We start from the raw sequence: 13,912 nt of genomic DNA on the forward strand, positions 1-13,912 counted from the left end.
AATCTCTGAGTCCGGGGCACTAGAGAGTCCACCTGAGACATGGGGAGTTGGGGAGGGCTGCTTCATTGTGCATAATGCACCACCATCCTGGCATTTTGCAACTGGTGCAGAATCTGGCTCCCCTGCAAAGGATCTTTTAAAAATGTGAGCCAAGCTTCTAGCCCTCATGGCTGCTGCTTGGGGAAGAATGCTGCACCTGCTGAAGCAAAGTTTGGTCTGTGTGCGGGGGGTGGGGAAGCAAGCGCTTATTGGGCAGTGTCTGTGACGTCTCCATTTCAAGTCCTCTTGTCCCCTTGCCTACACCACATCAGGGCCTAAAATACATGCCAGGCATCTGCACAAACACCCCAGCCTTGTAGCATTTCCACATAAGATAAGATCACCCAGCAAATTAAAAGGAACATTGTCCTAAATTTAAAAGGGGAAAGAAAGGGCAGTACTGTTGTTTTTCTACAAGAAGCAAAGCAGCTCCACAGCAAGCCAAGAGATGTGAGGCACAATATGCTACAGACTCCTCCTCAGAAAGAGATTGTGCCTAGTACATAAGGGCAAGATGTGTTGTTGGTTTTTAAAAAATGCAACATGTCATCTGGATAGGCTTGGTTTATTAATATTTCACAGCGTCAAGATGCAAGCTACACCTACGTTCATTTTTATTTTTAAACAAGACACCCTGGGTCCAATTATAGATTAATCACATTTTGTTTATCATGGCATCCGTCGCTTTCCCATTCTGACAAAAGATAAAGAGAGGAATTAATAAACCATTAGTTGATTGCTGCTTTTTAAATTGGTTTGAACACCAGTATGTTTTGAACTGGGGTAAGGGGACTAATGCATGTAAAGTTACAAACGAGCATTTATTTTACCTATCTGAAAAACTGTGTTCTCAGGTAAAATCATCAGTGGAGTCTAAAAAATAAGTAAATTGGTATTTCCTGGGACTCCACCCATACCCACCAGGTTCCATTTGAAAACCTGCCATCTTCCATTCTGGTTCTAGACTTCTCTTACTGTCATATATATTCGGGAGGGAACACTTTTTCTCACTCACCCACTGCAGTGATACCCCAATAATCCCTCCCCCCCCCCATTTTGAAATCCTGTCTCCTCAATTGACCTTTGCCCTCATCAGTTTCGATTTAGTCACCATTACTCATGGACAGTTTAAGCTGCCCAACAAATGACTCTGGTGGGAACAAAGCAAAACACTTTGCTACAAAAATCTGCCCCTTCTGCACACTGATCTGCACTTCGCAGGGGCAGGTCATTTTTTCTGGAAGGCACCTGCAGAGTGTTTCTCAAACCTTGCTAAGTGATGAAGGTCCTCCACTGCCAGATGACAGTGGAGCTTGATTTTTAACAAATCCTCATCTAATTGTTCACACTGATAAAGTTATACTCTGCTAAAACTGACCTGCTTGATAGCTCAGCTCTGAGCTCTTGCCAAGCACACTTTGCAGGTGCATCACTCAATATTTGAAAGATTCTCCAAGTTGGCAGGGACAAGAACTCGAGCAGCTGAAAGTGTGACAGTTTCAAAGTCTGGAACACACTAGTGCAGGGGTCAGCAAACTTACCGTGCCTCGGTAAGCGCCGATCGTGCGGTGGGCCGAAGGGCGGGGGAGCGCGTGCCCATATGCTATTTCCGGCGCACTTCCGGGTCGGAGGAGCACCGGAAATAGCTTGTGCACATGTGCATGGGCCTCCTCCGACCCGGATGTGCACCGGAAATAACGCTTGTGCATGCGCAAATAACGCTTGCGCATGCGCACAAGCTATTTCCAGTGCTGCTCCGACCCAGAAGTGGGCAGCTACACAGCGCAGCGCCAGTATGAGCGGGCGGCGGGGGTCACCGCGGGCCGGATAAATGAGTCCCTCGGGCCTTATGCGGCCCACGGGCCTTAGTTTGGGGACCCCTGCACTAGTGTCTTTGCAGTACCTCCTCTTCTGCACCATCATCTAAATTCACCTTGGGGGTGTGGGGTGGGCAGAAATACTTTACAGTTTCAAACCCATCACCATTGCTTCTCCCTCTTTGTCAATTATGACAAGTCTTCTCTATGCTTCTTGGTTTCAAAACTCAAAGACAACATATAATTTTGACAAGGGCTCACAAAACTCCAAAAGTGCTCTCTTTTTCTTCAAGGGGAATACAAGAAACCCATTAACAATCTCTTGCCAGTTCAGTGGGCATGTGGATGCAATTTGCTAAGGCCGTATATATGTATCCTGATATTAGGGAAAAGCTGTATGAATGCAAACCAAAGCCTGCTAGGGACCCGCCTGGTGCATTATCTGTGCACAAGGTAGGTTTGCTTTGGCAGTAGAAGTGAATTTAAATGACATTTATATTTAACATACATGTATATATACATGGGCTGGCAGAAAAGCTAAGTGCAGAACACAGCCAAGATTCCTCACTTACCACATACAGCTTCCTCTTACTGTGCAGCATGGCTTTACAAGGAAGATAGAAATGCCGGAAAATTCGGCAAACACCGCCCCCAAGATTCCATTCTGACTCCGCCCATGCTCCTGCCAAGATTCCATTCTGATTCCGCCCATGCTCTCGCCAATATTCTATTCTGACTCCGCCTATGCTCCCACCAAGATATCATTCTGACTCCGCCCATGCTCCCGCCAAGATTCCACTCTGACTCCATTTATGTTCCCGCCAAGATTCCATTCTGACTCCGCCCATGCTCCGACCAAGATTCCATTCTGACTCTGCCCATGCTCCCGCCAATATTCTATTCTGACTCTGCCTATGCTCCCGCCAAGATTCCACTCTGACTCCATTCATTTTCCCGCCAAGATTCCATTCTGACTCCGCCCATGCCCCCCATGATTCCATTCTGACGCCGCCGATGCCCCTGCCAAGATTCTATTCTGACTCCGCCTATGCTCCCGCCAAGATTCCATTCTGACTCCGCCCATGCTCCGACCAAGATTCCATTCTGACTCTGCCCATGCTCCCGCCAATATTCTATTCTGACTCCGCCTATGCTCCCGCCAAGGTATCATTCTGACTCCATTCATTTTCCCGCCAAGATTCCATTCTGACTCCGCCCATGTCCCTGCCAAGATTCTATTCTGACTCCGCTTATGCTCCCGCCAAGATATCATTATGACTCCGCCCATGCTCCCGCCAAGATTCCACTCTGACTCCATTCATTTTCCCGCCAAGATTCCATTCTGACTCCGCCCATCCCTCCATGATTCCATTCTGACGCCGCCCATGCCCCCGCCAAGATTCTATTCTGACGCCGCCCATGCCCCCGCCAAGATTCCATTCTGACTCCGCCCATGCTCCCACAAAAACTCCATGTTGGCTCAGCCCACACTCCCATCAAGATTTCATTCCAGCCTATGTTTCCCCACTTTCCATAGCTGCTTTCCCACTGCATTCCATGGAGGAAATGTACATGGAATCTGCAGACACAGGAAGGTGCAATGAGCGACATTGTATAACGAAAGGAGAGGGAAGGGTGGCATCCTAGATGATGGGAAGGGGAGAAAACTTGGAGGAGAGGGATAGAGATTACAGTTGCAGATAATGTGCTCTAAAATTACGGGGGGGGGGGCCTCCGTCCCCCAAACACGTCTCCTTGCTGCTGTTGCAAATGGACTATTCACTGTTCTGGTTTGTGGATGCACTGCCTATAATCCCTAAACATCAGTTGAAAAAGTGTTGCAATAGCTAGAGAGTTGTTTTCCGTTGGCAAGATTGGGGTGGCAGGTCCAAATGCCCTCTTCAGCCCTTGGGAAGTGACAGCATCACATTCATGCACTGCAGAGCGTCTGTGTTTATACAGCAGGCACACAGGGTTGCACACCATCATGTCTGAAGTAGGCATCTTCATCAAACTCACATCCATGCACCGGGGGAATCACCCCAAGAGGATGTGTGCAGCTTCACCAAATGAGACAGCGGGAGAGAGTCATCTTCTGTAAATGTGTGAAGGGCCCTCATCTCTGTCCTCATAGGGTTGCTTATCAAATTGGAATTTCACTGAAAAGTGCTCCAGAAAGGCAGAGAACAGGATGTTTGGCCTTGCAGAGAAAGACAGAAAAGTGGGACTCTTGCGCATGAAGCAAAAAGAGTATTTTCTTTTCTTTCCTTCTATTTTTCCAAAAGGGCTGGGATCTGTGGATTTTTAATTGGTTTAAGGCGGCCTTTGCCAACCTGGGGCCCTCTGGAAGTTTTGGGTGACAGCACTGGCATCTCACAGCTCTGTTGGCTGGGACTGATGTGAGCTGGTGGTGCAAAACATCTGCAGGGCAGCAGCTTAGCCAAGACTGGTTTAAACAGTGTATCATGATACTAATCATTGCCATCAGCAGCAGAGTAGCAGAAGCAGCAATGAAGACTTTGAAAGACAGATGTTTTAAAATATTGGGTGTGGTTTTTTTAAACAGGGAGAACCTTAAGCAAAGCCTGAGGCTCTGGTACATAAAGTTTAAATAAATCATTTGATTTTTACATTTGTTTTAAAGCTGTTCTGTCATTCAAGCGGTTGGCGGAGGGTTGAACAGAGTCTTTCCCCTACCCCTTTTGAAATCCTCACAACCACCCTGAGAAGTACACCAGGGCAGGAGAGAATGAGGTCCCCAGAATCACTCAGTGAACAGAGATTTGAACCCAGGTCCCTAGCCCAGTACCTTGTTGACGTCAGCACGCTGTTGTATAATCATCAATGTTAATGACATCACACACATTGCAACAAATATAGGTGTTTTTCCTAGATTACCGCTACTGGGAAATGTCTTTTCTCTCCAGCTGGCAAAAGCAGTATCAGACAGAACATTGGTGCACGATGCGCTCGCTCCGTGTGGGGAGGAAGGGGGAGGAGTCATGAGCAATGAAGCAGGGAAATAGATCACTGGGTCAAAGGAGTGTTCCTTTGCAGGAGGTACCAACTCCACCAGATCAGCTTTTAAGTACCGAAAACCAAATGTTAGGGATAAGATCTGGAATTTGCTTTTGTCCCACTACTCACCGTCCTGTGGCGTCGGCAGCGGCTGTGGAAAATAGTACCCTGGTTTGTCTGCAAAACAAAAGATTGGGGGTGGCATTAGTTGAGAGATTCAAGAAAACACTTTGAGCCACAGAGCTGTTGGCTGTTATTCCTCACTTGCACATAGTACTGTAACAAACCAGTATTCAGAAACATCAAGGTGAACTCCGAATCCCTCTCAGTGATCTGCAGATCAGCTCAGAAGTAAGTCCCAGTGACTGCAAAGGGACTTACTTCCAGGTGAGCATGCTGTGACTGCAGCTGGAATGGTTTCTCCGAAGCTGGATCCTTCCATACTATCAAACCGTATGCCCTAAACACCAATCTACAAATGAGGGTGCTAGCTGCCTCCCTGAGTGACTACCTGTTCTGGACCTGCTTCCTGCCAATCAGCCATGTTTTTGCAGCAGCTGTAATAGATGGATTCAGTTATCATGTAGAGCAAGGTTATCCATCCTGGGAGGGCCCCAGCTGCCATGGGACCACACCTCTCAACAGCAGAGCCTAGCCAGCATGGCCAATGGTCACAGATGTTGGAAGTTGTAGTCCAGAGGCGACCCCCTGATGTATAGCAATGTGGCAAAATATGATTTGCCTTCAAACAGAGGCAAATCTGTCATGCCTCTGAACGATGCCCCATTCTGGGCTTGATTCCTTCCAATGAGGAAGCCTATCAAGGACGGACACTCATGCAGAGTCAGAGGGGCAGGCTCCCTTGAGAGCAGGTCAATAAGGCTCCAAAAGTAAGCCGTTTTTGGAGCCATGCCCGTCTCCGATGCTAATTCAGAATTTAAAAAACGCAATCTGATGCTTAGGGGGACGGTGTTTGTATCCACACACAAAAGCACACACAAAAACCCAATAGTAAATATATTTCTCTTCTAGCACTGGGGGAGGTAAGGGATGTGACAGCAGCTGCCTTGGGCAAGTCAATCTGTCAAGGCCCCTCCTGACCCCAGCTGCGATGCAAATCAAACTATTTATTACCTATCGTGCAAGGGTCTCCCAAGACACTGATCCATCAAAGCCATTTGAGTTGATTGGTGACCTGTGTTTGCAAAGCTGCCGCTTGTTATCCAGTTAGGTTGGGGGAGGCCGGGAGAGGAGGGGGTGTCATAAAACACAAGAGAGGCATAAGCAGCACTAAAACTACCACTGCCACAACCCTGACCAAAAGAACCTCTTTTATTCGTTCTGCAGAATAAATTGGCGCGGGCCAATTAAAAAGTGGAAAGATACAAGCTCTTAATACAACCCACCCTGCGTGTAGAAAACTAGCATGTCATGGAGAAACCGGAGTCAAAAATACAACTAGGCAACATCTGGAAAGAACAGCATACTAGTTTGTTAGAAAAACAAAAAGGCTAGCATACCCTATGTCTACCACTGCAATGTTTTTCAGGATTTGGTAAGAAATCAAGGCTCTAGTCATCTTGGCTGTGATGTTACTTGGGTGTGCCCAGAAGTAATAACTATTTCCAGTGGTTCGAGGGGGGGGCTGCATTTAAATCATCATCACAGAGAATGCCCTGCCGTGCCTGTACAGAGCAATCTTATAAAAAGAGATCGCTCTCCAGAAATGTAAAATGAGTACAGCTTTTCCCGGGGTGTGTATGTTTGTCCTCTGCTAACACCCGTTGTCACAATCCAACCACAGCTGTCAAATTTGCACATCTGCTTCTGTATGTCTGTATCTCCTCTCAGATCACACACACTTGCGCACGCACACACACACACACAGCATTTTGTACAACGCTGGGTATAAAATAGCTGCGTCTCGATAGAAATGCCACCCACACACTTAACTGCCACACCCCAGTCTGCTTCTATATCCAGCACAAGAAGCACTTTAGGGATTCTCAGAAAACAGAGGCGAGCCTTGAAAATCCAAGCCAAGGGCAGAGCCTGAGACCCCATTTTCTTTGGTAGGATCTCAGCCCTGTGGCATGTGAAGTCAGAATGAAGGACAAAGGTGTCCCGGAGCTTGTGCAGAGCGTTGTTCCTTTTCTTATGTATGTGGGGTTGGAGCAAGGGTAGTCAGCAGGGTGCCCCTCTAAGGTATCGTTGGACTCAAAACATCCATCACTTCCAGCCAAGCCTGGAAGATGGGAGCTGCCACCCAAAAAGGATTAGGGATTTCCAGGACAAAAGGTGCAAACTCTGGTCAAAAGATGTCATTAAGAACTACTCGTGGGTAGCCTGCAGATAACGCTGGACATTTTGGGAGGGAGTTGTTAACTACAGGTTACACTTGGCATGGGGACCCTTCTTCAGTCCGAGGGTGGCATTCTCTCCTAGGCAACCTCCCCAAGGCTGCATGCAAGCCGTAGGTGGAGCCAGAGGCTAAAGTGGGCAGGGCAGGGAATGCAAATTTCACCTTTGCAGAATAGGCTAGTTTCCACACACACTCAAGGAGGGTTTGAAGCAGAGCCAGTGAGGGGGTGCGGTCTGAAGAGAGTTTCAGGGGCCAATTAGAGGGGCATGGAGGGTCACATGTGGCCCCCAGGCCTGAGGCCCCCCATCCCTGCTTTACAAACAAAAATAGCATAGGGTTGCTTGTTGACGGGAAGCAAAATTGGGAGAGGACAGCTGAAAAAAGAAGTGATGGGGAGGAGATTTCGTCACCCAAAGCCTCCTGTCTCCAAATCCCTGCTTCTGTCACCCACAGAGATTCGGTTTCAAATGCCCCTCCCTGCCCCCCTTGACTACGCCCATGATCTGGGCTATACATCTATCATGCCACTTTAAACAACCACAGCTTCCCCCAAGAGCCCTGGGAGCTGCATTTCAGGGTGCTGAGAGCTGTTAGAAGATGCTGGTTCACCTCACAGAGACACAGTTCTCAAGAGTAGTTTAACAATTGATCCCTCTTCCCAGGAAACTCTGGGAACTGTAGCTTTGAGAGGGGTAGAGGGGTCTCCTGACAAATCTCAGGACCCTTTACAAAAACAGACTTTCCAGGATGATTTGGGGGAAGCCGTGGCTGCTGGAAGTTGTAAAATAGCGCTTTAAATTTATGAGGGGAGAAGGGGCCAATGCAGGGCGTGTCTGTAAAAATTGTATGAGAAAATGAAGCAGTGGAAAATGAGGTTTCATACCGGGTAAAATTGAGGTTGGCGGAAAGAGTGGGCCGTCTTTTGAGCATCACTGGGCAGAACTTTATGTTGATAACGAGTGCTGTGATTCGCAGAAGTGCTTTGAAACGCAATATTAAAAACGTAAAGGTGAATGAGACCCATCTAGTCCAGTTTCCTGTTCTCACAGAGGCCAGTCCAATGGCTCAGGGATGCTCAGAGGCAAGAGCCCTCCCTCACCTTGGCTCGCAAAAGGAACCCTGATGGATCAGACCCAAAGGCCCACCTAGCATCTGTTTGCTTTGTTTTAGTTTGCTCCTGAGCATCTGGCAATTCAGATGTATACTGCATCTGGGCATGGAGGTTCCATCTGGCCATCATGACTAGTAACTGCCCCCTCCCTAACCAGGGCTGTGAGCTAAACACAATGCACCCTCAGCACAGAAAGCAGCATGCATTAGGACATGAGATTCAGTACCCAGAGAACATCAGCTTTCACATAAACACACACACACACAACTAGATATAAGAACATTCAGGCTCTAGGGGCTGTAAATGTAGATTCCTCCAAGGAAGTGTTTGAGCAGCGATTCCACTTATCTGGGGATAGGAAAGCAAGATGAATGCCATGCCAGATGAGACCAAAAGGTCTGTCGCCCTGTATCCAACACTGCTAAGTCAGATGCTTCTGGAAAGCTCGCAAGCAGTGCACGAAGGCAGCCCCGGTTATCCTCCTGCTTGCCCCCAGTGTTTGATATTCAGAGATGCTCTGGGAAATGCAAGGGGCTGCCTCGTTACCCCAGGTGTTTGTCCCTGTAGCCCAGTACTATCTACCCTGTCTGGCAGCAGCTCTTGGGGGCTTTGATAGAGAAGGGTCTTACCCATCGTCTGTACGTGATCCTTTTAACCCTAACCTGGGATGACATCTGCATGCAAAGAGGGTGCTCTGCCACCGAGCTACAGGTCTTGTAGGAAACAACACAGGAAGCTGTCTTCAACTGAGTTAGGATTAACATTTGCTTTCCTGGGTTTCAGCAGAGAGTCTCCCCCAGTTCTACCTGGAAATTGAACCCGGGGCCTTCTGCATGCATCGCAAATGCTCTATGCCCATCCACACACCGAGCTGCACCTCTTCCTATATTTGTGAACACAGCAATCTGACAAAGACTAAGTCCACCTAGCTTGATAACGTCTGCACTGACTGGCAGAGCACCTCCCTGGGGTTTAAGACTCCAGCAGCATTCACAGCCCCAATTAGAAAGGCCGGGAACTGAACCTGGGACCTTCTGCATGGAAGGCGGCTGCTCTGCCGCTGAGCTACAAGGTCCCTCCTCTGAATAACCGTCTCTGCACATGGAGAGTCTGCTTAGCTATGACAGCCAATAGCTAGCAGCAGCCCGACACTCCCCCCCCCCATCCATTTCAGGTGGGGCATCAATGCCAGGCATAAGGCATATCCCCCCTTGCTCCCATGGAATGGGAATTAGTTCAGAGACACAGCTCAGAGCGAAGAACGCAGCTGTTGTGTGCAAAGCAGTTTTTATCGACACGAGGAAATCAAAGAGGCACAAAGGGGTTGCATCCCATGTCAGTCCTACTCAGAGCAGGTTACTGAAGATGACAGACTTCGGCTTGTTAATTTCAGCGGGTCTGCTCTGAACAGGACTCAACTGGAAGCAACCCAAAGTCCTATGGGGCCATCCCTGTTCGTTCAGCCTGCATTTAAGTGTCAGCAAAGCATTACAGGTTTACTAAGCAAGCAAATTAAGAGAGCCACACCCTCCGAGCCACACCCATGTTGCCTTTAAGCTCCTCCCCCTTGTTTTCCCCCCACCACTGCCGCCACGTGCCGAGGGAGACACCTACAGTTGTTGAGGAAAAGCAGGACGGCGAATCCTAGCGTGGAGGTGGCCAAGAGGATTAGGCAGATGTTGCAGGGGATCATGAAATATCGAACCACTAGGGAGACTTTGTGCTGGTACATCCGGTCCCTCTCCAAGGAGCCGGGCCCCATGGGGTACTGGCAAGCGGTCATGCCGCTCACTGGGGCCCAGGCCCCTACCGGGAGATCCAGGATAGCGGTTGCTCTGGGCACAAGGAAGCTTTCGCCCCTTGCTTGCCCGTTTCCAAAATGGTGGCTGCGTCCTAAGTGTTCTCAGGAACCGACATCCTCAGGCTGGCCGGCCGGCATGAGGGGTTCAGAGTTCAGGAGGAAGAACCAAACATTGCGCAGACCATCTTGAGGTTGTAATCCAAATCTAGGCGAAGGGAAACCTAAGCCAAAGGAACTGGTGTCCCGTCAGACAGCTTCCCCTCTGAGGGATTCGAAGAGTCATCCTCTCAGAACCAGTCAGGAGCGCTGGGGTTCAGTCCTCAAGAAGGAGTGCCTGCCACGGCAAACACTGTGAGGGAGAATCTGAAGGGGCTCCCTGACTCTGGAACGCTCCCCAAATCTACCATCCGATTAGGCCAGCTGGGGAAACAATGCAGGATAACTCCATCCAACGGTAACTCCTTCAGCAGACAGCTTTCACGGAAATAAAAGGGGTTATAATCCTGGTTTTCAAGACTTGTCAAACCCTCAGACAAGGAGGAGTATGCTATTGTGGAGAAAAATTAGAGGGTGAGCGGGGGGAGATAGATCTTCCAAGAACCGCAAACATTAGTTGAGTCTTTTTTGGGGGGGGGGGTCCTCACAAGGCGTGGCTCACTATTAAACCGTCGACCCGGTTGCTGGGTGGTCCTCGGTGCTGGAGCGAGTTCCTCCAGCCCATGCGCACCTCTGACAACGCGTGTTGTCAGAGAAACGCATGTTGAAGAGAAACACAGAAGAAGTGAGAATGAAAACAGACCCTTGCATGTGACACACACACCCCGAAACTTAATCCAGAGAGGGAGCTGATGAATTCTCTTATCGCCAGGAGACGGGGCCAGAATCCCCTTTTCTCTGCTTCCTCTTTCAAAGGGATTCCAAAGTCCACCGAGGGCTCAGCTGCGGTTTCCTCGACAGCAGCTGGCGGCAGGGCTCTCTGGCTGGCGACGGGCTCTCTTGATGGGAGACGGATCCCGAGCTCCTTTCGCCGATGCCGGAACAGCTGCTGAGATGAGCTAAACGCACCGCCACCTTCTCTCCCTGCACAGAGCCAGCATGCCAGCTCTCACTACCGATTCCTCACACACCAGAAATAAATAAAATCATCCCAAGAGTAAGAAGCATTTAAAAAAAGGAAACGTGAAACGCAGGCTTGCAAAAGGGCACAGAGCCCTGATTCAAGAGTTCGGGCAACACGGGGTGCCGCTCACGGCGAAGCTCAGGATCGGAAGCCGTCAGGCGTACAACGCACGCCCAAGTTTCTCAAGCCGCCCCCCAACGACTCAGGGTGGCGAGAAAGCCAAGCGAGGAAACGAGACGACTGTCCGCGGCCGTTCCTTGGCTGTCCGTTGCCGTCCCCTGGGCACTGCCGCAGCTTTGCTGTTCTCACCCGGCGTGAGCTGTCCATCTCCGGACGTCGGTCAGCGATTCCATCCTTCCCTGACCCGGGTCTCCCTCAAAACAAAACCAACAATGCAAGAGTTCGGCTGTGGCAAGGAGGGGTGTTGGAGGCTCTCCTCCGCGGCTCAAGAGGTGGAGAAGCGGTTAAAAACAAAGGAGAGAAGATTGCGGTGTGTTCCGGAGGGAGCTGCTGTCGTGCAAAGAGGAGGCAGGACCCCTCGGGCACCACCCCCACTGCTTCCGAAAGATACCTCCGGAGCTAGGGACACCTGTCAGCATTTCCAGGGAGATGGGAGGGAGGGGTGGGGAAGGAAGGCTCCGTTCAGCTCTCCCTGCCTCCCTGGAAGAGAGCGAAAGGGAAATTATCTCCCCTCCCTCCGCTCTCTCTCGCTCTCTCCAACCATCCAACCCCCGCCCCCCTCGACAAGCCCCGCGTCTCATTTGTGAACTCAAGATGTTGAAAGGGGCGGAGAAGGCAGTGTCAAAACTCATTATGTGTCTCTTTCTCAGCCACTCTGAGCTTCTCGCCTCTCTGCACACGCACAGACACACACACACAAAAGGCGCACCCTCTGTCAGCAGGCAGGCACATACAGGCTGGGTCGCCTCAACAGCTGATTTTTTTATTTTGATATTTTTGAGTGAGGGGAAATGCCAGGGAAGATCCTGGCAGGATGGCGTGTCAAAAGGGGGGGAGGATAGCTATACGGATCGCGTTACAAGCTGTAATGGAGTACGCGGGGCAGGGTGTGCAGGCGGGGGCAGATAGAAAGGATGGGAAGACGGAACAGGAGGTCGCTACTTTTTGAAGGAAGGGAATTCCCTCTTTAGAAAAGCAGGAGGAATTGTCCCAGAGTTGTGAGCTGAGTGGATGGGAAAGGAGGGAGGGAATTAAAAACACCCTCCTCCAAGTCTCATAAAAGGAGATGGAAATTTTTGCATTGCAAGTGACATTCTTTCTCTCAGCTGCTGCTTCTCAGCTGGGACAAAGCCTGGGATGTCTTTTTTTTTTTTAAGACTGACAAAAATATTTGGAGAAGCCTATCAATAGTTTATCACCTCTCCCCCAGCTAAATGAAGTTTCCAGGCTCCAAAGCAGTATATGTCTGAATGCAGGTTGCTAGTGGATAAAATCTGATGAGAAAGCATTTGCCACCACACATCCGCTTGTGAGTTTCTCAGAAACACTGTCTGCCCACTGTCGGAATGATCAAAATTTTCTGCCTTAGTGCACATGTGCTATGACAGCCCGCACATGCGCACTGATAACAAGAATGGAGTGTGATGTGACCTTCAAAATGGGATTCTAGGGGAGACAAAAGGGGAGGGGGCTTTGCATGCAGAGGGTCCCAGGTTCAGTCCCCAGCACCTCCAGGTAGGGCTGAGAGAGACCTCTGCCAGAAAGCCCAGAGAGCTGCTGCCAGTCAGGGTTGACAATACTGAGCTAGATGGACCACTGGTCTGACTCACTATAAGGCAGTTTCCTATGTACCTAGCTGATCACTGTAGGAAGCAGGGTAATGGACTAGGTGGACCTTTGGTTTGGTCCAGCAAGGTTTGTCTTAGGTTCTTAAAACTGCCATCTTACACACTGTGAAAGCCTTCACTAACCTGGTGCCCTCCAGATGTTTGGAGACTACAATTCCCATCAGCCCCTGCCAGCACAGCAGCTGCAGGTCAAAACATCTGGAATGCATCAGGCTGGTAACGGCTGCTCTAATGCACCATGGGAGCTGCTGCTGCTATACAAATTCTAATAAATAATAGTAATAATGAGCATGTTTCAATTAACCACTGCACTAGTGGGAGCTAGTCCAAGGATTCCTGCCAGTGCAATGGAATTTTGCCCTCCTCATCTGCCCATGAGCACCCCAGCAGTCACCAGATCTGCTCTGAAGGGTGTGTGGAAGCCCTAGAGCAGATTTAGGAAGGAATGTGTTACGGGTAGAGGGGGTGCATTGTCCCATGAAGAACGTGTGAGTTGTTCTGTGTGCACAGAGTGCTTCTTAGTGCTAGTGTGATGTGTCAGACTAGGACCTGGGAGACCTGAGTTCAAATCACTGAGTGACCTTGGACCCAGTCACTACCTCTCATCCTAACCTACCTCACAGGGCTGTTATGGGGATGAAACTAGAGAAGGGGAGAGGCATGTATGCCACCCTGTTGGAGGATAGGTGGAATATAAATGTGATAAACAACGATAAACAGTCAAGTACATTGCATACCACCCAAACTCATTATTGAGAGCATCCAGCCTCCTACAGAAGGGAGCCGGGTGGTGGTGGTATGTGACCATTTCAATTTCCCACAATGCTTCTGGCACA

At 49.6% G+C, this 13,912-nt stretch overlaps 1 protein-coding gene across 6 annotated transcripts in view; it reads right to left on the reverse strand.

Moving 5' to 3' along the window:
* Nucleotides 1–13,912, reverse strand: part of AGRN (agrin) — a 245,128-nt gene that overhangs the window by 138,311 nt on the left and 92,905 nt on the right. For 4 of the 6 annotated variants that reach the window (XM_077931365.1, XM_028740790.2, XM_028740796.2 and 1 more), the window contains one exon: nucleotides 5,004–5,051. In XM_077931365.1, the coding sequence (XP_077787491.1) occupies nucleotides 5,004–5,051 (48 nt within the window). Of the gene's footprint in view, nucleotides 1–5,003; nucleotides 5,052–9,961; nucleotides 11,929–13,912 lie in introns of those variants that run through there. The other 2 variants (XM_077931366.1, XM_077931367.1) reach the window with 2 other exon arrangements.

Source organism: Podarcis muralis, chromosome 7 (genome assembly GCF_964188315.1).
Source record: "Podarcis muralis chromosome 7, rPodMur119.hap1.1, whole genome shotgun sequence".
Taxonomy (NCBI): domain Eukaryota; kingdom Metazoa; phylum Chordata; class Lepidosauria; order Squamata; family Lacertidae; genus Podarcis; species Podarcis muralis.